We start from the raw sequence: 24,348 nt of genomic DNA on the forward strand, positions 1-24,348 counted from the left end.
CTAAAATTATGAACCAGAACCAACAAAACGAATCACTCATAAACCCCATCAAGTGCAAGCTGGATGCTTTATCAAAACCAGAATTGATTAGTTGAATTCTATTCCCAACAATTGGTAGGGGGAAGCAACGACAAATGGCCACTACCTAGAGGATTCGGCTGGAAGTTCAAGCGACGAGGAGCCGGAGGAGCCGGATCCACACTCGAGCGAGGAGCGCCTGCAGCCGAATCTGGCCACCACAGCGCTGGGCCCACGGCCGCTGACAACCAGCAGCAGCAGCTCCAGCCGCACCACCACCACCATCATGCTGTTACCCACCACGGCCATTACGACGCCGACCCCCTTGGAGGTTCCAGCACCACCGCTACCGCCAGTGGCCTCATCCTGCGAGTATCTACTCGAACAGCGCGCGTCTGCGACTATGGCGGCATCATCCACGACGACGAGCTCAACGATAACGACAACAGTCGCAAGGACGCCGTCGTCGACGTCGGCGACAGCAACGATGATGACGATGACGACGACGACGACGACGACGACGAGTATGGGGATGCGGATCTCGGGGCCGGCAGCAGCGACGACGGCGAGTCGAGCTCCCTCATCGACTACTACAACAACCAGCAGCGGGAGCGGCACTATCAGCTGCGCCACCAGAGCCAACGTCAAGCCACCGAGATTTATACCACCACCGCCGCCGCCTCGTCGTCTGCTGCTCACGCAGACAAATCTAAGCGCTGCACCGGCCAAAACGGTAAGCCAACTAAATCACACTCCAAGCTGATCCCTCTTTAACCAAACTTTGTAGAACCCATCTACCCACATCATCCTCTTCGCCATAGTTCTATGTGTGTATTCGTTCTCTCTTTCTTTCTTCTATAGCTATGCTTATGTGTGTGTTTGTTCTCTCATCATTACCATGAATACAATTTAGAAGACCTATTGAATTCCAACTAATCTTAGCTTTTGACTTCCATCCAACTGAATATTGTTAATCTATGGATCATGTTCTTATCGAAAGTACTTATCAGTTTATTCAATTGTTTTTTCTTAATGTGTAGAACTAGCTAGTTATAGAGCTGTTATACCTAAGAAATTCAAAAGAGGCAGAGAGTTGTTAGATTTGTGAACATATGCATAAGCTAGCTTTCCTAGGTATGATCGATTGTAGGAATTTGTATAGGTATTTGTACGAAAATCAAACGTCTTACTGCTGAGATGAACTTCATATAATGAACTAATATACTTACGTATAAGCGTTTCCTCATGAAGTAATGTTCTCTTATTACTTGCTTTAACAGTTCTTGACTTAAATAATAGATAGGAGATATGGGATTCAACTCAGCAAATTCTATTTTGATTGACAACTAATCTTTTGGTTCTTCAACAGCAACGATTATTAGTTGGTAGTGCAAGGAATTTGTTTTTGAATAATCGATCTTCTTTTCGGTGTTTAGCAGCCACCTCAAAGAAAATCTGGCGCTACTGCTGACAGTGGCTGTTCGGCGGCTGCCGCCGGCGCCGCCAGCGCTTCGCCCACAATCGGTATCGGGTCAAGGACAACGCCTGCGAGTACCAGAACCTCTGCACCGTCAGTGGGAGCGGCATCGGGGGCATCGACGGGACCGTCGGCAGGCCCAAAACGCCCATCGTCAACGATAATCGAGACTTGCCTGCTGGGTACCGCAGTGCCGGCAGACTCAGCCACTTCATCAGCAACAGCCTCGAGGACAGCAAAGCCGATGCGGACCAGCACGGCGAGCAGCCCAGCTGCAGCGGTGCCAGCGGCCAAGGAGCCGGCGCCGGCCCCGGTGCCGGCTCTGGCGCCAGCCGTACCGGACGCAGCCGATACTCGTTCAGTGGCCGCTGCCCCACCGCCGCACGTTGGCTGCGGCTTAAGTCCAAGGCTGGAAATGCGGTTGGCTCTCAACCACGACATACTCGGGGACGAGGACTTGATCTGCTACGAGCCTGGTCCAGATCTAACAACTATTCTGGGGTAAGTTCGAGGCCACATAAACAGCTCAAGCCATGCTTACAGTTAGACTCGTCTAAGATATGAAAGATATTAGCTCTTTCTTCGTCAATCAGTTAGCTATTCAATTTATCAGTTAGCTAGGTAAGGAGTTGATTCCTTGACTCTTTCTGAAGCAAGACCTCTCCACATCCAGGCAATCAATCGGTCAGTCTATCAATCATCTTATTATGTAAGACTGGCTAGATATGGAGCTAAAGCTGATTTCTTGACTCTTTTTGAAGCATGACCTATCCAGATTTCTCCAGATCTCTAGATCCAGGCCATCGGTCGGTCAGTCTATCAATCATCTTATTATGTAGCCTTTTTGACTAGCTACTTATATCTGTCTCTCGTTCTCTCGCCCTCTCTTTCACTTTCCGTTTTAGGCACGACCTCTCCACATTTCATCGTCTGACGGGTCGCGATTTATTGAGTCGTTCAGCCACGAATCGGGTGCAGCCAAAAGAGGCTGTCATATCGTACTCTCAACAACGCAACTCCAAGATGGACACGCCGACGGTGAACCGGCGACCACGTCCCGCCGTGGCGACCACGTCCGGCCAGAGGAGTCACAGCAGCAGCAGCCACGGAAGTCCGCGCGCCGCTGGTTCAGCTCGTGCCGGCGTCGCCGGTCCACAACGCCAGCATCCAAGTCCAAATACATGGAGCAGTTCTGCATCTGTGGGTCGAGCAGAAGGCGCGAGCGGCGTCGGCGTCGACAGCAGCACAAGCTGCAACAGCAGCAGCGGCGCGAACAAATTAGGCGATCTGGAAATCTTAGCGAGACGCGAGAAGATATACTGCATGTCTCAATCGAAGAGTGGCTATCGAGTCAAGGCGACATCCGGGACAACCGCAACGAAAATGCGAACGACGACGACGACGACGACGATGGCAACGAGACGCGACTGTTCCTCGACAACGAGCCGAGCAGCAGCAGTAGTCTCTCTGACGAGGACGATGAGTACTACTTCGATGGACGCAGTGGCAGCAACAACACAAACACAAACAACAACAACAACAACAATAGCAACAAGAACAATGACTGAAGCGTGCCTCGAAACCGAAGTGGGCAAATCAAACCGTTTGTACGTTTCCGATGCCACATGTGGCACACGCACATATATTTAGTGTGCCCCATAACCCGATCTTCCTCTATGCAGAATCAACTTTATCAAGCGCCGCAACTCGGAGATAATAGCCAGCGGCAGCAGCAGCAACAATCCCCACAACTCCGACAGCACACTCGGTGGCGACTCCCAGTCGCAGCTGCAGCTGCACGGCAGTCAGCAGCTGCTGAGGCAGGCGCCGGACAATGCGGACATGGCACAAATGTCGCCACGTAAAGATAACGTAAGTCGTGACCCGACTCCATTTGGTCTTACTTCGTTTACACCTTTGATCTCTCCGTTCTTTCTCCTGCTATACTCTCGTAGTATTTGTTTATTCATTGCCTTCCTTGGCTTTTCTTGCTTATATCTCTTGGCTTGGCTTTACATTCCTTTTAATTCTTATTCTCCCTTTCCAAAGGTAAAATGGAGTATATATGTATGTATTTACCGTGTTTGTGCAATGTCCGTCTTGTTATCCGTTTGTATGAACATTTCTACTTCAATAGCAGCGAGAGACTTAAAATATAATATAGGCCTGTCACGGCACCCCATACGCCAACTACGGCGGAAAATGCGTATTCCGGTATATCAGAAATCCTATTAGTTACAGTGCTAGCGAGTTGCAAGATGGAAGTTATACTCGCCGAGATCCAAGATCAGAATGATATGGCGGATTCGCCAACGAATCATCTTCAATACTCTAAAATACAAATTGCGAATAAAGTATCACGCAGTCGGTTGCACCCCACTGCAATACTCCGACCTATTGCTTTCTATCCATTATATTAACTCCGTGGTATTTCTTTACAAACCGTTTTTCTTTGAATTTGCATCTGCAATATTTTCTTTCTATTTGACTGTTTGTATTTTTTGCCCAATAATTTTTTAGACGGTTTCTTATACTTGATTGACAGTACTTTTTGTTTAACATTGATATCTAGACGCTTACGTTTTTATATGCTTGTTTTTTCTTTGCGTATTTTCTTCTTTTACATATAGCATATTTTTTACTAACACTTCATAATTTCAATATCATTCATAGCATTGCCTTTTTATTTTACCATTTTCTACTTTAAGCATTTAGCTTGCTATTGTATTAATTCCCTAGTTTTTAATCTCTTTCCCGTGAATATTTCAAATAGGAGTTCTTTGGAAGCAGCTTTTACTTATGATTTCTTCCTTAATATGCCTTTATTTATCTTTCGCTCTTCAATATTTGTGTTTGTATATTAATTTGTTAATATTTATTTTTCTTAATATTATATCCAATTACAAATCTAAATATTTCTTCCTTTACTGCAGGACAAGCCCTCGCTGAACCGACGCCTGTGGAAGCAAATCACCAAACGAAGGCGCACCAACTCCGTATCCCAGATAGTCGCTGGCTAAGCAAAGAGTCGGCTCACACTAGCACACCCACACCCACACACACACATATATAAACATTCCTTCTCTTTCACTCCTCTCTCTTTCTCTCTCTCTCTCTCTCTTTCTCTCCATACACATATATATATTTTTCTCTGTCGTTCATGGTTAGATAGAGATACATGAGCATCTGCGTTCTGCTGTGTGATATTTGCCAGCGAAGTGCTTTCATTGTGTTGTACGTGTAGAGCATTTAGTTAAGACTTTAGTTTAGTTATCCATATTGTGCGGGAGCCTAGCCAGTTCCTCGTGAAAATCGTGCAGCCAGAGGCCGTTCACACAGTCCAGTGGCGTCCAATCCTGCCGAGCAGTAGCTGCAGCCAGCTATAGTTTAAGGAGAGTTGAGCTAATCGCTATCAACTTTTAACTTTAGTAGAGCTCTTCGTTTTTACGGTGTTTATTTGCCTTGACTGGCACCATAAGCCACTATGTATTGTAGGATATTCCCTTGCTGTCTCTAGAACTGAGCAGTCTCAGGTTTTCTACTGGTAATCTTAAGTAACCCAGGCAGTTACTGCTGGCAGTTCAATCTCCAACTCTGTGGACTGTGGATGGCCTGCAAATCGATGAAACTGAAACTGAATATTTAGATAAATTGAGCAAACTTACATCAAAAACTGACGACGATGATGATGATAATGATGATGATGATAATGACAATGTTAGTTGGAGAAAAACTATGTAATATTTATGCTAAGTTTTTGATACTTACAAACTTTGTAGCTAGTAAACCCCAATGAAACGATCAATGACGGTTGCGTCCAATTGCCTCCAAGTGCAATGCGACTCCTGCCTCTGCCAATCAGGCCAAGACCGAAGCCAAATCTCAATATCTCTTAACCTAGAAATACGAACAGCCAAAGACGAATGGGACAACGAATGCATCGCCTGGAGGCAAGGCTTTACTAATTGTTAATGAATATACAAAGACAACAGCTTTTATGGGCGGGTCAAAGGGCACACACAGACACACATACACACACACACACTCACACTTACACAATCCAGCCAAAAGTAAGGATTTATAGAAAGGAGAAGCATATTGAATATGCTTCGACTATTTTTGAGAGAATGAAGTTGCAATTGATAGAAGTCAAATTAGTTGAGTTTTGCACTGGATTAGCCAGTGGAAGAGGAGATTTCGAACTCTGCTTTTTTTTCATCTCTTATTTCATTTAAATGAAATTGCCTTAAATTATATAAACTATTTAACTATTTATTGTATTTGTAGCTTAACATGTATACATCTTATGGCATTTTGCAGTTGTCATTTGTCCAGTAAAGAAAACGTAAAGAAAAAAGAAAAGAAAGTTATAAAAGGTGCAAGTAAGCGCATTGCAGTCGGGCATAACCGACTGCACAATACACGTTCACAGTGCAATTTCAGGAAGAAAAATTAAATATTTCTGACTGAGCTATCATGGAAATCATAGAGCTAGCCAGGTACAGTTAAGTTCCAGCTAATCGTAGCTCTAGAACTTCCGATATACGAGTACATATAAGAGATGGTATACCCGAGAGGTATATTATATTATTCCAAATTGTAATTCGTGAACGACTATTAAGTTAGAGTAAATCGAACTCGTATAGTCGCTGTAAAAGCGAAATTTTAAACTATTTCCAAATTTAGTCTCAACTATTTACAGCATATTTACATGCATTTTTTTTAGTCAGATTCACAGTTAGTTTATGGGTAGGAGCAATGTGTGCATAGGTATGTATCTACATATGTACGTATGTGCATTTTGTAGTTTATTTCACATTGAAATTGTTGAACGCAAACAAATTATACGAAATTAATAATAATAGACGAAAAAAAAAAAAAATAAGGAATGAGCGAATGAAAAACCAAAAGACAAATGATCAAGTACATTTATCAGCTTTAATAGAAATTCTAATTAAAAAATAATAATGAAAAAAACATTCAGACAGACATATGTAGTTATACAAATAATATAATATACTATATATAGAGATATATGAAAGAAAATACTTTGAATAGCGTAAAGATCGAATTATTAGGCATTTATCACTTTTAAACATTATACAACACTGAACATCAAATTGTGCATGTGAGAGGCCCATTTAAAGAACAGCTAGAGAAGCCGTCCCCACAACAACATTTTTTTACCTATTATTTATTAATATATGCATAAAATTACTTTATAAATCTAAGAAAAAAGAAGAAAGAACAGATTTGAAATGCGAATTGAATACACAATTAGGATGAATATTTGATTCAACTATTATGGACGTTTTGTTGCTTTTGTGATTTGATCATTAGATTGTAAATTGATAAACTTAGCGAAAAAGAATTTTCCTCTTGAAATTCAATAGTAAATTCCATTATTTGAGAGAAGCAGAAAGCGAAAAACACAAACAAATTAAAAGACACATGAAATTCAAAATAAATCAAACTCGAAAAATTAACTCAACAAAGGCTTGTTTCAACTGGTATTTGGGTTATGTTAACAATAAAGAATTAGTGAAACCTTTAAGAACAACCTGCACAAAGAAGAATTGAACAAGTATAATTGATTTCATGATAAATCGAGTGGAAAACATTAACTGCTGTTCGTTTTATTTGGTAAATGGGTTGCTCTAAGAACAGAGAAACGTTTGAGGACAACATGGACAAAGTGGAATTGCAAAACAAATGAAAGCTGGCTATATTCGAACCGAGTAATCAACGTTTTTTGCTGCTGCTACTATTGATAAAAAGATATGCCTCGATCGTTGCTATTTCGAGCTCTGACCGTTGTCAGGTCGTGGGAAATTAATGATTTTAGCAATGCATGCAGTTTATTTCCCTTGATTGATTGCGCGATCCGCCTTCTCCCATCCCTCCGCACTGTCAACTCAATGCGCAGCAATGAATGTATCCGGCTCTCTATATGCCATCAAAAACGATCTATGTATAGTTCTGATTGCACATCGCATCGCTGACTGCGAATAGCAATAACAATGGCAAAGAAAAAAGAAAAAAAAAAAAGAGAAAAAAATGAAAATTAATTGTCAGGCCCAGGCCGCAGTCAAAGCTTCAGCCTAGACCTCAGCTTTTGCCTCTGCGTCCCGTTTGGTGCGTGCAGTGAAATGCAGTTTTGGAGCGTGCCGAACAAAAAATGTGGGAGAGTGGGCTCGCTCTCTTTTGGGTGTAGTTGCGCCTGTTGCTGCTGCTGCTGCAGTAGCTGAGGTTCGTTTAGAGAGCGTGGCGCCGTCGCCGTCGTCATTGTTGTTGTTGTCGTCGCAGCTGTTGCCACCGAGCTTTCGCGAGCTCAAAGCTGCTGTCGCTCAGCTGAGCGCTCAGTTTGAAAACGAGTTTCGTGGCGAACGGTCGATCAGCGCCAGTCGTAGCCGCAGTCGTAGTCGCCGTGGCCCTATAGAATTTCGCCGCAGCCTCTCGCCACTGTGAGTGTGTATGTGCCAGTGTGCTGACTGTCTGACTGTCTATTGTGTGTGCGTGTGTACGTGCGTATATTGTTGCATTGTTTATTTACATACATTACATGTTTCTCCATTTGGCGTTTTAATTGGGCAGCGACTGCAATTGTGTGTGCCTGTGTGTGGGCAGTCGCTTAGTAAATATTAGTTTCGGTGTTTTTTTTTTTCTGTTGTTACTTTTTTGTTTTGTTTTTTTTTGTGCTTTCCCAAAAAAAATCAAAAATCAAAACTGCACTTTGAAGGCGCGCGCATCAGTGTGTGTGTGAGTATGTGCGTGTGTGTGCATAGCTGCATGTGAACTAACAGGAAATAACGAGCAATTAAACAAACGACGTTGACGCAGGCGCAGACGCACTCGCAGTCGCAGTCGTCGCCGCAGTCGCAGTTGGCGTTGCCGTTGCCATCACAGTTAGAACTATGGAGCCCAAGACTCGCTAATTGAGGTCGTCGCTAGGTAAGTTGTGATCTGACTAATGCCTCTTCTTCTTATACCTCTTCCACTTCTGCTGCTGCTTCCGTTTGCCTCAGCCAAGATTGAAATTTACAAACAACAACAACAGCAGCAGCAGCAGCAGCAACGCTCGCCAAGTGCGCCTCAGATGCAGAGAGATATAGATACATAGAAACAAAAGATACACAGATACACGGATACATTGAGGTGGCGAGCGTACGTAGACAAACGGTAAATAATGCCGGTGCTCCGGCTGCTCCGCCCGTAACTCCCCAAGGCGAAATTTGCAGCACGCACCGTGGCACGCAACTCAATCAAAATGTAATTGCATCAACTATGCTTTAATTTAGTAAAATGCAATGTAATGAAAGTAGAAGATAAACAGAGGACTCGCTGAAGCGCAGCTCTGATTCCATAAGTCAGTCTATCTATATACTAAAACAAGTTGTATGAAAACTATTTCTTAATGCAATTATTATTACAGGAAAATCAACTCAATTATATATTATATTAGTCATACCAGACTAGCCGTAGCCCCTCTTTCCTTTAACTGACATAGACATAGATATATCAATTAGATTATCTATTGATTGTGATTTGCTTAATAGCTCTTCGAATTTCACTTCATCATTTACATTTTCTTTTATATATACGAGTATGTATGTATGTATTTGACTGTCGGCAATTATGCATGCACTTGCACCACTGTGCGGCAAATCAAAATGACAGATAGACGCTGTAACTGCAGCTGTGTGAAGTCTGCTGCCCGCTGCCCGCTGCCCGCTGAACGCTCTCAGCGCCCCGCTGGAGTTTAGTGTTAGCCAGTGAAAGCAGCATCAAATCTGCGTCTGCTCTGTATCTGTATCTTTTTGTTTTGTCTCTGTATCTGTATCTGTATCAGCAAATGTAGCTGTATCCATCGCCAGCTGAGAACCTAACTGCTGCTGCAGCTGGCATTCCATCAACAGCACCATCATCATCAGCATCTTCTGAGAGCCACAAGCAATAATAATTATCTAACTATCTGGCCGCATAACTATCTGCTGATGCTGCCCCTCAAAAGCCACAACGGAAACGCGCCACTTGCTTTCAGATCGCTTTTCGGCTTCTATATGTTTGTATCTTCCACATCTATCGGTTCGTGTTAAGGTCAAAAACCACAGCTGCTAAATGCATATTAAGTAATTTGTAGCGAACCGAAAACAAACGCCACAGATAACACATCGATGCGGATGTGCGGACATATAGATGCAAAGATACACAGATACAAAGATACATTGCCTATCTCGACTGTTGTTGTTGCTCCCGTTACTGTTGTTGCTGTTGTTGTTGTTGCTGTTGTGAAGTCAACAAGTTTTAGTGCCAAAACGGCAAGTGCAAAAATTTGTTGCGAAAATTGATTAACAGACAAACTGGTTAAAGATGGAGAGCCATTACCTACCTTACCCGCACCGCCCCATCCCGTCCCCTGACCACCCCCCCCCCCCCCCTCCTCTCCTCTGCGCCTCTCGCTGCTCGGCCTCTTGAGCTGTTTAAATTTTATAAAATTGCTGCTGAAAAGTTTTTTTTAATTGAATCTCATATAAAAATCAAACGCAACGCAAAACAGTTAAAAGTAAATAAAGCGCCGACAAACAATAATGATCATCATCATAAGCATGTCAATGATGACAATCATGATAATGAGAATGCACGATGATCATTGAGCGTTGAAAACTTGGAACTTGGAACTTGGATCTTGCTGCTGTGATTATAATTAAGTCTTTTTTTCTCTTTTGATTAATTGAAAAATCTTGCCAAGGGAATTATATTCGCCGATAATTGTATTACGCATTATAAAAAGTAGATCTGTTTATGTGTGTATGTATGCAGAGAAATACAAATAGAAATATATATATAAATGGAATGTATCCTCTATATATGTATAGTATATATAGAACGGTTTAGCTACATTGCCCAAAGTTCATCAACTGTTTGCATTAAGCTTGATCGGTTTGGTATTTATGCTGTTGCGGATAATCTATGTACAACAGTTGCATATACATATGTATATATAGAGAGAGATCACTCGTACTATATATGCTCCATAGTCAACTTTTCCACTATATATGTATGTATGTATCTTTAATATATACAGAGATTCATAGAGAGAGACTGAGAGATAGATAGAGAGAGAGAGAGAGAGAGAGAGAGACAGAGAGTAGAGTTGAATTTATTCTATAACAAACTTCTTAGCTAGGAGCCTAAGTTTGTATCTTTCTGATCAGATCAGAGTTTTTCAGATTTAAGTCTTTAATTTCAGAGACATTTAACTACTGCAATATGCATAAACTGAATTATGTTTGTTGTATTATCTTATATAAAAATCATCCAACTTTATTATTTGGAGATAGATAAATAGATACATACAGTATAGATATATAGTTAGATAACTCGAAGGTTAAGTAGATATGGACAAGTTAATAGATCGCAAGATAGATAATTCGAAGGAAATACATACAGACAGATATAGATAAATATGTATATGTAAGTAGAAGTCCATAAATAATGCTATAAGTACCTCAGTTTGCCCAACTCTTTTCATTCATATTTAGCAGCTCCTCACATTTCAAGCGACTCCATCAGCAAGGGTATCTAATTTTCAGCTCACACATATCTTCTTTTATTTATTATATATGTGTTTATATATATAAAAAAATTATATTTTTTTTTTTTTTTTGGCAACTTTTGTTAAGCTTAGCATTTCACTGGACAGCGACAAAATGAGCGAGTGACAAACTGGTTTTCCAGTTTATTGAGTTTTGTACATTTGCATCGCACGCAAAAGCGCTTCAAATGTTTTTGTTTTCTTTTTTTATGATTTTGATTTTGATTCAATAACAAGATGGTTCGGTTCTCAAGGTATATGAACTCAAAAGTGAACGACGCAAAAATATATATGTATGTATATAGAAATTGTTGTTTAAGCTCCGGCTGGGCAACCCCAACCCCAACCCCTATTTTGAAAAGTGTCAGCAGCAGCTGTCTGAAGCTTAAAGAGAATATGAAAAGAATATGTTAAAGGAATATATACATACATATATATATATATAGGCAAGCATATATATTATATATTTATATATATACACTATTATATGTACATATATGTATATATGCTTCACATAGAGCTAAGCCTTGAACTGCTTTGGCTTTGTTCCCAGACAATTGACAGGGCTTTGCCTGCTCAGTTTCTTGTCATGTGTGTGTGTGTGTGTGTGTGTGTGTGCGTGTTCATCTACTCCTCTATTGAGCTCATTCTGATTGCCCACCAGGTACATTTCCATTCACGTTCCACTCACTTTCATTTAAAGAGATCTGGCACCGATCTGCTGCCCTTCCAACAGAGACCATCATCGAGATCTGGGAGACCTTTCTAATTTGTATGGCTTTGCTGCTCTGTGTGTGTTCGAGTGTGTGTGATTTTTCACTGATTTCGCACGCATTCCCTCACTTGTTCAGTTCAATTGGCGTTTATCCGCTAATTGATTGACTTTTCCTACCATCTACAGTTATACATGCACATACATATATCTATGTATATATGTATTTACAATATATATCTGTCTCTCTTATATAAATGTGGAAGTACAATGCACTTGTCTCAAATCACTTTTTGTTGGCCCTGACTCATTTGGCATTGTTTATCGATAACTTTTACAATGATCGCTGTTCATTATGGCTTGTGGCTTTCGGCCTGCTCTGTTTGCGGCTAAACCTGATCGCCGATTGGAATTAACAGTCGGTTTAAGCATCGGTTTAAGCATTTGATATACACTCTCTAAACTAACATTCGTCAAGTTGGCTAATATTAAATTTTGCCAGTTTCAGTTTCATTTCGCAATTATTTCTGGTTTTCGATTTGGGGTTTTTTATTTCTTGCGAATTTCCGATTGATTATACAGCAGTTCTTGGCTATCGGATGTCTGCGAGCTATTGCATAACCCATACTGATCTGTTCTATCTTTAACCTTGTCTCCACTTTCCTCACGTTCCTTTCCTTTGCTCATACATATATGGAAGGGGAGAATCGTGTGTGGGTACGCTTCAGATCTTGCTTAATGTTCTTCAGGGTACTTGAACTTCTTGTTCTATCTCTCTTGTACTATCTGCCATCTCGCTCTAACGGCTGCCAACATACAAACAATGGAACCCCATGGCGGTGACGATGGCTCCGATTGCTCTCCGGTTCTTTGACTATGCTTCTGCATTGTCTCGGAGCCAGCTCTATACCAAACAGAATAATTAGAATCATGCATAGCTGCCACTTACATGGGCAGGGTGTGTGCGAGAGTGTCCATGTCTGTGTGAGCGAGTGTGTGTCATGTATATGTGTGTTTGTGTGTGTGAGTTCGCTGACTGACTGACTGACTGTGACTGACTGTGACTATAACCGTAGCTACTGGCAGTTGTGAGCGCTTCGAACTTGGCGCTTCGAGCTGCTCATAATCAGATGCCATAGCCCTAGCCGTCGCATACACTGCACAAAATTTTATATAAATTTTAAAACTCATTTTCAATGTCATTTATTTTTAATTTTAACTCATTTTTGAAGAACTAAAATTCAATAAAACAATTAATTTTTCTCTATCTTCTGACATTTTTGTTTCATGTGAAATCTCAAAGAGATTTCAAATCAAATAAGCTAAACTTACAATTCATTTGCAACTCATAATTAATTAAAGAATTTGAATTTTTTTATTTATTAAAGAACTAAAATGTAATAAATATATTTATTAAATTTATCATGCATTTTTGTTTTATATGAAATTTGGGCTCGATTTTCAGAACATATAAACTACAAATTACATTAAAGTCAATGACAACGTCAATTCTAGCCATGCTAGGCACTCGACGATTTGGCTTAGTGTAGTTAGCCATGCTTTTGGCTTGTCGCTCATTAAACATGGCTGCGCCTGTGCTAAGCAATTACAAAGCCAAAAGAATCGGAGAAACAAACAGTTTATTTAATAATTTTATATTTTTGTTGTTAATTCTTTTAATATTATTAATAATATTCATATTTTTATATCTTTGTGGCCAAAAGCAAATGGTCAAAACGTTACAAAAATTGATTGCCGACAAAGTCAAGCAATTACCTGGAAGTTCGATGAGCGCGTCTTGTACCACTGTCCAATGTCCCACTGTCCGCTGTTCGCTGTCCGCTGTCTGCTGTCTGCTGTCCGGTGTCCGTTGTCCGCTGTCTGCCGATGCTGCCATTAATCACGGCTCGGCAAATTGAATTCTGTGCATGTAGCTTCCCCAACAAAAGTCGACAAATTAACGTGTTTTTAATTGGAGCCGGCCAACTGGGCGCACTAAAAGTAACAGCTAAAAGCTAAAAGCCAACAGCCAAGCAACAGCCAACAGCCAACAGCCAACAGCAGCAGCAACAGAAACAACAACAACAACAACAACAATGGGCAATTGTCATGCGGAGTCGTTGAACTCGTCCGAGTTATGCGCCAAGTTAATTATGATAAAAGCGGCGCGAATCTGATCGCCGATTTGAGATTTGCGTCTTTATTAGAGAAAACTACATATATATAGATCTAGTATACTTGTTAAGACATGCTCACATACAAATACAAATAAATATAGCTGTTGATAATTAAATGCTAAAATAGAGGGAGAGAGAGAGAGAGAGAGAGAGAGAGAGAGAGAGAGAACAAGAGCAATTGCAATAATTGCTGTAGAAGAGCTCCAATTGTAGCTAACAATTTGACCTTGTCAAGGGCGCGCGCTACAATGAAACGTGTTTACCAACACTCGCCAATTGTGACAAACCGGTCTAGGCTGACTGCCCCTTGCCACCCTCCCACGCCGTGGCTAAAAGTCTGGCAACGCTTCACAGATTTCCATGTCAACAATATTAAAGCGCGGGTCAAGCCCTCTCTACCTCCCTCCCTCCCTGTCTCTGTCACTCTCTCTGTCTCTGCGTGTTGCCCTGCCCAGTTCGACTCGCCACTCCAACTCCAAATCCAACTAAATTGAATGCATTTTCATTTTTGAATTTCTTTTCATTTTCATTTTGATTTTGATTTTCACATTTCACATTTCGCTTTTCGTATTATTTTATATTATATTTTCAATTGCAACTTCGTTGGAAAGCGTGTAAACGCACCGATTTCGACTTTCCGGCAGCAGCTGTCCAGGGAAAACACTTTTCTATTTAAACTGAATGTAACTCTTTTCTATTTAAACTAAATGTAACTCCATATGTTTTATTAATAATTTTAGTGATATAACTATCATTGTGCACCTGACTTTTTCGCACCTGCATTCGTCACATATGTATATCTTTGAAATTGTTATAAAACCAATCGAGCTATTCATATACGAAACGTGATTAAATTTGATTTTGATTTGTATCTATGTAGTCGCAGTTTTCTATGCATTTACAGCTGTATTCTTCGATAGAAAATATCATATATCGTATATCTACTTAAATGAAGTCAACAAAATATTTGTAAATGTTATACTATTTTAGAAACAGTTGCTTAACTCAATTGATCTATTTATATTCATTCCACTATTGTTTGGCTCCATTCAATTCAATTATCATTTTTTATCACTTTTTCCAATACTTTTACAAGTTCATAAAACCCTGCTCGACACTATTGCGATATCTGAAGTGTTAAAAACGGCTGACTTTTTCAACACTGCTTCATATCAATATAGCTAAAACTATTTCCGTAGCACTATTTCCGATATCTAAGACACTGATTGCATAGCACTCCCTTCCCTTCCTATATTAACAACATATACTTAAAACTTGTTCAACACTGTTTCCATATGATTTTTGCTTACAGCTTGTTCTTCCCATAGAAAACTCAGCTTGCGTAACACTATTTCCAACACATTTAAGGCCATAAATACGTCTGGGACGTTTATCCACACTGTTTATACTCATTTTAACGCTAATAACTTTTTCGGCCTATCGAAACGTTCAACTGCCCTCAACGGTGTCTTGTCTATGCGCAAGTGATGAAGCACCCAAGAGGTTTTTCAACACTGGCTGCCCATTTGGCAATCCATTTGAGCGTAAACGCTCTTAAACTCACAGACTTGACGCTAAGCAGCCCATTCAGAGGCCATTTAAGCAGCGCTCCAGCTGAGCTATGCCCTCTGCTAGGGATTTCTTATGCTCTGTTTTTCAACTGTTTCTTTTTTTCTTTTTTTTTTGTAAATCGTTTTTTATTATTATTTTTTTTTAGTTGTGTTTGTTGTTCGGTTCGTTGATTTCTTTTGTTTTGTCGCTTGCATAATTTTTGCTTTTGGTCTGCTCTGTGGTTTCTGTGTGTTTTCTGTTTTGTCTGCTATTTGATTTGTATTATTACTTAATTGCTTTGAACCTGAAAACAGCCAAAGGTGTATAAAATAAATTTGAAAACCAAAAACAAATCAAACACCTCCCATTTACTGCGACTGTGTGTGTATGTAAATAAGCCAGCCTAAAAACCAAAACAAAAAAAAAAAAAAATATTTACATAAATTTCGTGTGTAAATTCTTTCTGTTTTTCAACATTTTTTGTGGATCGTCTCATTCCACTCGCAGAAAAGGCAAAACACGCGCCACACACAAAAAAATTTGATATATGAACGAAATAAAAAAAAAAAATCCCCCCAAAAAAAAAAGAAAAAAAAAAACTTAAAGCTAACAATTCCAGTTGACTTCAGTGTCACCAATGTCGCTGACATTGAAAATCGGGCTGAGAGCAGCTGGAACACGAACAGAGAAGCACAAGCACAGAGGAAGAAGCAGAAGAAGACGAAAAGAAAAGCGTAGCTGAAATGTGAGCGGCATTCGCATTGAGGCAAATGGGTCACAGCTAACCAAATGTTGGGCAAGGGCCACTCAGAGACGTGCGTGAAATACAGCGACTGCGACTGCGACTCCGATTCCAATTCCAATTCCAATTCAGACTCAGAGTCCAAGCCGGAGTCCGAGTGCGCGTCCGAGTCCGCAGATATACCCAAAACATTGCGATCTAGTTGTATAATATACCATTTGAAAACGTGACTAAGTTCGTCAATTGGCCAGGAAACTGGCCCAGCTAAATATGGCTAAATAGCTGGTAGAATTGTCACAAGCCCAATTAGTGGCTCGAATAGTTAAATGTGGGATAGAGACATACATATATAGAACAGTAGCTAGTCAATAAATTTATTGATATATGTACATGGATAAGGTTTAAGGCAGATTAACTACTGAATGATGCGTAGTATCAATTGCTATTCACTAGTTTTTCAGTGTTTTCTAACTCATCAGAGCAATATAAAAATATTTATATAACTTTGGAAAAAGAAACTTCCTGAACTTATGCCATGGAGCTGATCAATGGAAATCGCAATGACCATTTTAGGCAAGGTCTCAAGGTATACAAATGTACTTCATGGTGCTATATTTGGGCATAAAATGTGATATAGTAATACAGTCGAGTCTCGATAATTTTTACCCCGAAAAATTCTATCCCCTTGAAAAAAATGTGTTCTCCATACTTCTCGACAATTTGAATTTCTGTGTAAATCGAAAAAATTTGAACCCCTTGCCAATTCGACTTATCGGGACTCGCCTGTATAACTTGAAAGTCTCTCTCTCTCTGTCTCAGTCTCACTCTTTTTTGACTCTACACTCTTACGAATGAGATTTCAAGAGAGATATTTATTAGTACATATTACATATGCTGCTTATATACTGGTTTCTTCATCTATTAGACATGAATATACATACATTTATACTATGGTCTATGTAGATGAAGCACAGTGGACTGACTCCACGTAATCCGCCTTAAGTTATTTTATTTATTTTTTGTTAACCTTTCCCATATACATATATGTTCATTAAATATGTAATGAGACAAGAAGAAGAAATTGCAAAAAAATAAAAATAAATAAAATAAAAAATTGCGCAAGAGCCAAAAATATTCCAAATCGCAGCTACGTGACTTGGTTGAGCTATATACGAAATGGTTAATCAAGGTAAACTGGGTAAACAGAACAATTCGCGAATCCACTTAGGAATTCTCAGAAGCTGTGCCCAATAAAGCTAAAGTGAAATTGTAAACAATTTGTAGCCCATATCGAGTCTTAATTATATACGTAAATACAAACAAATTTGGATTGTTTTACAAGCAGAGCCTCCAAATGCAGAGAAACATAAGAGCCAGATGCATTTATAGATTGATTGTTGACTTGACTATTTGTAATCATGTATTTGATACATTTGCATCGATACCTGTATAGGTAGGTGTGCGTGCGATTGAGGCTGGGAGATGTTGGGCAAGGCCCAGTTGGAGACGTGCGTAAAATACTCTTCAGACGCGCCTCTATTGTATAATGCGATTGTTAGTAGGAGGCAACAATACGATACGAGACGATATTCATAGACGTGACATGGCTGAGTTATAAGAGGCTTAGCTGCAGATTTATATAAGTTAGTTAGGCGAGCTGTGAGGTGGGAGCTGTAAGCTGGGAGGTGGGAGTTGGAAGAGACTAGCGAATTCCATTAGCCAAATGGCCAAACGGCTCAAATCATACTTGGCCTGGCTTGGCTTGCGTGTTGCAAGTGCTTCCTGCTTGGCGAACATGCAACACGCACTGGACACTGCATAGCCAAACAGAGAGAGAGAGAGAGAGAGAGAGAGAGAGAGAGAGAGAGAGACAGAGGCAGAGGCAGAGGCAGAGAAGGGGAACTGGAGAAAGGGAGACTTGTTTGGCCAGTACTGAATACTGGATACTCGATTTTGGGGCAGCAGAAAGTAAAACTCGCGTTGTTGCAACTGTTGTTGTTGTTGCTATTGTTGCTGTTGTCGCAGCTGTTTGTATTTGCTTGATTTTTATACTCATTCACGAAAGTGAATCAGTATATTGGTTTTGTGCAATGTCCGTCTTGCTGTCCGTCCGTCTGTCCGTCTGTCCGTCTGTCCGTCTGTCCGTCCGTCCGTCTGTCCGTCTGTCCGTATGAACGCAATCTATTTCGGCGCTATTGAAGCTAGAGACTTGAAATTTGGAACACATACTCGTGTATATCTCCGATTTATAAAGTGTTAAAATTTTCCCGATCCGCCCACTAGGGGCGTGGCAAATCGGAAAATGCATTTTCCGATATACCAGAAATCATGTTTGTTGAAGAGCTAGAAAGCTGAAACTTGGTATGTAGGTCCGCGTTGACCACCCAAGATCACGAGCTATGGCGGATATATCTACGCCCATTGAGGGCGTGGCAAATCGGATAAAACTGTATCTCCTAAAGTTGTAAACCTAGAATGCTGAAATTTTGCACGTCAGCTAATGGTATGATTCTATAAAGTCTGAAGATAAATTATAAGTCTACGCCCGTTGGGGGCGTGGCAAATCGGACCTGAAGATATAGTGATTTTTTAAATTCTCCTATATTTTGGACACTATTTATGGCAGAGACCTCAAATTTTGTATATATACTCGGACTGATCACCCAAGACCAAAAAGTTTTGTCGGATATATGTCCGCCCACAGGGGGCGTGGCAAACCGCAAAAGTTTATATCTCCTAAAGTATAATAGCTAGAAGCTTCAAATTTGGATAGTTGAGTTACTGGTAGCCTCCTCTATCGATTCCCCAAAAATAATTTTTACGCCTCTTTAGGGGCGTGGCATATCGAAAAATACCCTGTAATTTTCACATTTTTTTAGGGTAAGCATTCAAACTTTGCAGTTAGGGTAACGTTATCTCTTTCTAAAAACTGACCAAAAATGAGGTGTCTACGCCCAGTTGGGGCGTGGCAAATCGGAAAAACCTGTATATTCTACAGTATTAGAACGAAACTTAACTACTAAATTGTTGATGGGATGTGAATGAGTATTCCGCAGTCGGTAACGCCCGACTGCAACGTTCTTACTTGTTTTCTGTTTTTTCTGTTTTTGTTTTTTGTTTTTGTGGCTTTTGGGTCCGCGCCTGGGACAGCTGCAGGTGACATACATTTTTCGGCAGCATGTCCTAAAATAATTTTACTTTTTCTTGCCGGCCCAACTCGTTTCGCGACTCTAACTCCGACTACTTTCTCCGGCAGCAATGTTGTCGTTCTTCATCATCGGCTTGGTATGCCTCGCTTGTTTTTCTAGTTAGCATTTAGCACCTTGTCGGGCTCCAATTCCAATTGCAATTCCAATTACAATTCCAGTTCCAACTTCAATTCCAAGGTCGAGCATATTTTCTTAACGCCAGCTGTACAATCTCTCTCTCTCTCTCTCTCGCTGTCTCTATCCCCTTCCCTCGCATTGTGACTCTCTCTCGCTCTCTCACATGCAGACCACACTTATGTATATACTTAATTTGCAATTGCAAATTACCAAAATCCGTGTCCAGTCAATGACTTTTTGGCCTATGCAATTGCAGCTGAGTTTCTTGAGGCGAGTCCAAGCTGGAAAGCTGACACTCAGCTACAACAACAACAACAATAGCAGCTACAACAACAGCACCTGTCCAGTATCAAGTGTTGCTGCAGTCAGGTTTGCTTGGGTAATCGATACAACAGGGTCAGCAGACCGCAGCCCTCGGATGCATTTCTTACAGTTCCGCTAAAATCACAGTGTTCAAATATTTGTTTATCGCAATCCAGCGATATATACAAAAGTGTAAATAAAACGAGTGAAATAAATATATATAATATTAAGGCTTTCGATAAGCTGCAACTCCAGAGTGAGAGGCTGCAAGACAGAAAGAGAACGAGAGTGAGAGAAAAGGAGAGAGATAAACATACTACTACTCTACTTTATTTAGTCTATACTAATCACGATAATTGTTTTCATGTTATATTCCATACTGATCTACAAAAAAAAAAAAAAAAAAACTAAACTGAAGACGTAATCCTCTCGTCTTTCATCAAATTTTGCTACCTTATTTAATTATGATACAAACTCAGGTTAGCTTGAGTTATGTACATATATAAATATACAAAAGTTTAGTGTTGGCTAACGGAAGGTTAGGTTAGGTGAGGTGATGTTGGTTAAGGTTAAGTGAGTTTAGCCTCAGCTTGAATTCTCTAAGCGGCTGTCGCTCATTCGCATTAGTTCGCCGCAAGTTGGGCAATGGGTCAGCTCAAAATTGATTAAGCCGGCATTGTTCAACACTGACCGACAGTGGGCCGGGTTAATCAACCTAAATTGTTAATAGAATATGAATGCTAATTGATGTTTGGTATGCAATCAGCCTCAGCCACCTGGCTGGCCCATTCTCATTCATTTGTTTCTATTCATTGATGAAGTTGTGGCTGTGGCCACACCCACACCACTACACACGCACCACACACACACGCCGCGGTTTGGGGCAGTCTAAGGCAAAGCAAACTGCAGCAGAAATTCATTTTTAACCGACTCTAAAGCCAAGGTGAGCCACATTTTGGTGCAATGAAAACCACCCGAAAGGAAAAAATTTGACCAAATGGACAATTGGACTAAAATGTAGCCGCATTTTCATTTTCCAGCGGTTTTTGTCTGCACATTTTTGACATGCCCGGTTGTAGATGCAGTGGCAACTACAGACACAGATACAGATACATATTATACACATTGGTAAGCTTTTTGGGGTATATCAGACTGACACGAATGAGTAGGAAAAGGCACATTAAAGTCTAAAAAGTCTGTATATACTTGATAAATCGTTAGAGTGGCACTATCGCACCGTTTGCGCTCTGTCAGCCGATAGGAATTTAGGACATCTAGTTCAAACATCTGTCCGTCTTACTGCCAATCTGTTTCTTTGATTGTTAGTCTATCGATCCATCCGCTAGCTTGTCTTTCGTTCCGCTGATTCTTCAGCTTGTCCGTCCGTCTGTTTTTCCGTCCGTCCTCTGTCTATAGCCTGCTCGTTCATCCGTCAGTCTAGATCTATATATATGTATATCAATTTGTCTGCCCATAAAGTTCGCAAACTTAAATATACAAGTCGGTCTAGATCTGTCCATCTTTCGATCTACCCATTCATCTCTCCACAAGAGCTAAAAACTCGAAATATATATATAAGTTAAATATCATTTTCCACACTCAATACGAACTAGTCTGTAAGATTTTCTGTTTGACTTTCTGTCCGCCTTCTCTTTTGTTTAAGGATTAGTCTGTACGATTTTCTGTCTGCTCTTCCGTCCGACAAATCTTCTGTTCAAAGATTTGAAACTATCCAATTGAGTTGGAGACCTATTAGAAGACGCAGAACTGACTTTGCTTGAAATCAGTGATCATTGTTTATCGATAATTGATCGATAGCTTTGAAATGATAGATCTATGTCCATCAGAGCTTTCATTGTCGAATCGCTATTCCACTTTGAGTTCGGATATCTCCCAGTCGTGCACACCCAGCTGAAGCAATCTTACATATTTGAGATACAATTGGGCGGCAATTGTTTAGCCAGCAACCGGTTAAGCGCGACCGAGCAACCAAATGCGCATTCAAACACTCGCGATTGTAATTAAAAGCCAGAGCCCGAGCCAAGTTAAGAGCCATATAACGAGCCCAAGTGCTGCACATCTGTGTGTGGGTATATTACTTGGCTTGGATTGGATTATGGGTTGGATTGGATTGGATTGGATTGGAATGGAATGGATTGGATGCGCGCGGCACTTGTCGACGATTTCCTGTCATTAGTCTAGCTGCGCATGTCAAGGTTGTTTGGCAAGCCCAGCAGCAGCCGCATCTCACAGATACTTTTGTATCTGGCGGTTTGCTGTTTGCATCTTTGGCTCTGTGCTGTTTGCTGTTTGCTGTTTGCGTTGGCGCTGCCCAGTTTCAGGTTTGCCACTTGCAATTAAGCCTCTCCACGCCGCTAAACGTCTTTTCAAATGAAATGCAATCCAGTTGTTATCCACGTAAGTGCATAAGAAAGCCTCTGTAAAGCAAAAGTTGCTGCAGCGACAGCAACAGCAGCAGCAGCAACAGTTGCAGCAACGACAACATTTTCATTGCTCTTCACTTTCTTCCATTGGCAAGCTGTTTGGGCTGCTGCAAAAACCGGCACCTCATTGCAGTTGTGGCTGTTGTTGTTGTTGTTGTTGCTGCTGCTGCTGCTGTTGCTGTGGCACATTGCAATGTGGAAAATGTGCGCGCTCTAACAAATTTATGAGCGCCACTTGAACGGCGCAGCAATTGATGTGTATGTAGTGCTGCAATTGCAACACCAGCAACAAGCAACAGCAACAAGCAGCAGCAACAAGCAGCAGCAGCAACAGCAGCAGCCTCTTGCCCCTTAAGTTGCCCCGCACTCACCCAACTGCTAGCTTGTTTTTTTGGGAGTCTGTGACAGGTTGCCCCAGGTTGCGATTATTGGGCGACATATTTGGCATACGGAATTCGGAATTCAGCATTCGACACTTGCAGCTGTGCAGCGTTTCGCCAATGGGACAGAGTTAGCAACAGCAGAAAGAGACAAAGAAAGAAATAGAGTGAGTGTGTGAGAGTGAGAGTGATAGAGGAGGCGCCCAGATCAGCTTTTCTATTGCAATTGTTTTGATCAATCGTACGATCACATGACGACATGAATAAAATGCCTACGATTCGCATACTTAATAAAAAAAAAAACTAGAGAAAAAAGGTTAATTGAAATGAAATCGAAAACGCAACAAACGCAACAACGCAACGCAGAGCAAGGGAGAAAGCAATATTTCTCAGAAATAGCTCAGCATTTATTCATACAATGGTAAACAAAACTTTTACGTAGATTTTTATGATAATTTTATCACAGACTCAACTTGCAAATATGTTAGATAGAGAAACAGAGAGAGAGAGAGAGAGAGAGGAGAGAGAGAGTGAGAAATAGAGATAACGACAAAGGCCAAGAAGTAGGCAAACAGTTATTCCTATGTTGGCAAATAAGACTTTTGAGGTAAATTCTTGAGAAAATTTTACATGAATTCAATTTACAATGGCAGAATAGAGAAAGGTAGAGGGCGAAAAGTCCTAGATAGATAGATAGATAGAGAGAGAGAGAGAGAGAGAGAGAGAGAGAGAGAGAGAGAGAGGGAGAGAGAGAGAGTAGGTAGAGATGAATTGTTAAAAGTTTCATCTTTTATGTTGATCTTAACAAGATCCCCTTCTTAATGAGCGCATTATAAATCGGTAAGAAAATATTAATAAATATAAAATTTGCTTCGATCAGCGATCTATACTGTATTCAGATGGACAATCTATGCTGAGTTGCAGCAGTTAATGCTGAACTCATCATCATTCCGAAGAGTGAAAACTTTCATTAAAAGAGCGTATCTTTTTGAAGGAACAATCTTAAGAATTACCCTCTCTTTTCTCGAAAAACATTATTTAACTCTTCTTGAGTTTTTCTTATATGGGGCATACTCGATCGTATTCACAGCCTGAATTTCTACAAATTCCATATTCATGCTTGAATAGTATATATACAAAAATTTATATTCGACTCATTATAAAGAAACAGATTCTGATTCAGTCATACTAGACATTGTTCTAGATAAATGGGTTGAAACATGTGTTTTTATGCACTGCATTTTGGGTAAGGCTCAAGTTTATGTGCAAGTTAAGGCAAGCTGTTTTATGTAAGAATGAAAAAACGAAAATCTTGAATTACAAATTCAAATAACTAAATTCCATTCAGATTTATATAGTTCTAGAAGATAATATTTAATACTTGGGTAGATGGGCGTCTCTCAAATATATATCTAGTTTCAAATTTGATGGAATATGCAACGTTTCTTTTCAATTAAAAAAGAGTCCCATAAATTCATATGAAAATTCTCATTCGAATTAAACAAATTTGTTGCAATGAAATTGAATGCACATAGAATAGGTATTTTTTATTCACAACGTAACCCCGTCTCCATTTCCCCCTATCCATTTCTCCTCCCACTCAGTGGAAACACTTCAAAGCCA

General features: G+C 40.4%; 2 protein-coding genes across 7 annotated transcripts in view; both read left to right on the forward strand.

Annotated features, from left to right (window-relative positions):
- Positions 1-6,981, forward strand: part of PsGEF (Protostome-specific GEF) — a 28,707-nt gene extending 21,726 nt beyond the window's left edge. For 5 of the 6 annotated variants that reach the window (XM_089473820.1, XM_089473821.1, XM_089473818.1 and 2 more), the window contains 5 exons: positions 119-751; positions 1,455-1,996; positions 2,401-3,102; positions 3,178-3,367; positions 4,429-6,981. In XM_089473820.1, coding sequence (XP_089329946.1) covers positions 119-751; positions 1,455-1,996; positions 2,401-3,102; positions 3,178-3,367; positions 4,429-4,515 — 2,154 coding nt within the window. In that variant the 3' untranslated portion in view covers positions 4,516-6,981. The remainder of the gene's footprint in view (positions 1-118; positions 752-1,454; positions 1,997-2,400; positions 3,103-3,177; positions 3,368-4,428) is intronic. The other variant, XM_089473817.1, reaches the window with a different exon arrangement.
- An 865-nt stretch (positions 6,982-7,846) lies between these two features.
- LOC108619184 (uncharacterized) overlaps positions 7,847-24,348 on the forward strand; it is a 35,602-nt gene continuing 19,100 nt past the window's right edge. The window contains exon 1 of the mRNA XM_089473830.1: positions 7,847-8,446. The gene's annotated coding sequence lies outside the window, so the exon portion shown is untranslated. The remainder of the gene's footprint in view (positions 8,447-24,348) is intronic.

This window comes from Drosophila arizonae, chromosome X, assembly GCF_054131065.1.
Source record: "Drosophila arizonae isolate 15081-1271.41 chromosome X, UAZ_ARI_1.0, whole genome shotgun sequence".
NCBI classification, from domain to species: Eukaryota; Metazoa; Arthropoda; class Insecta; order Diptera; family Drosophilidae; genus Drosophila; species Drosophila arizonae.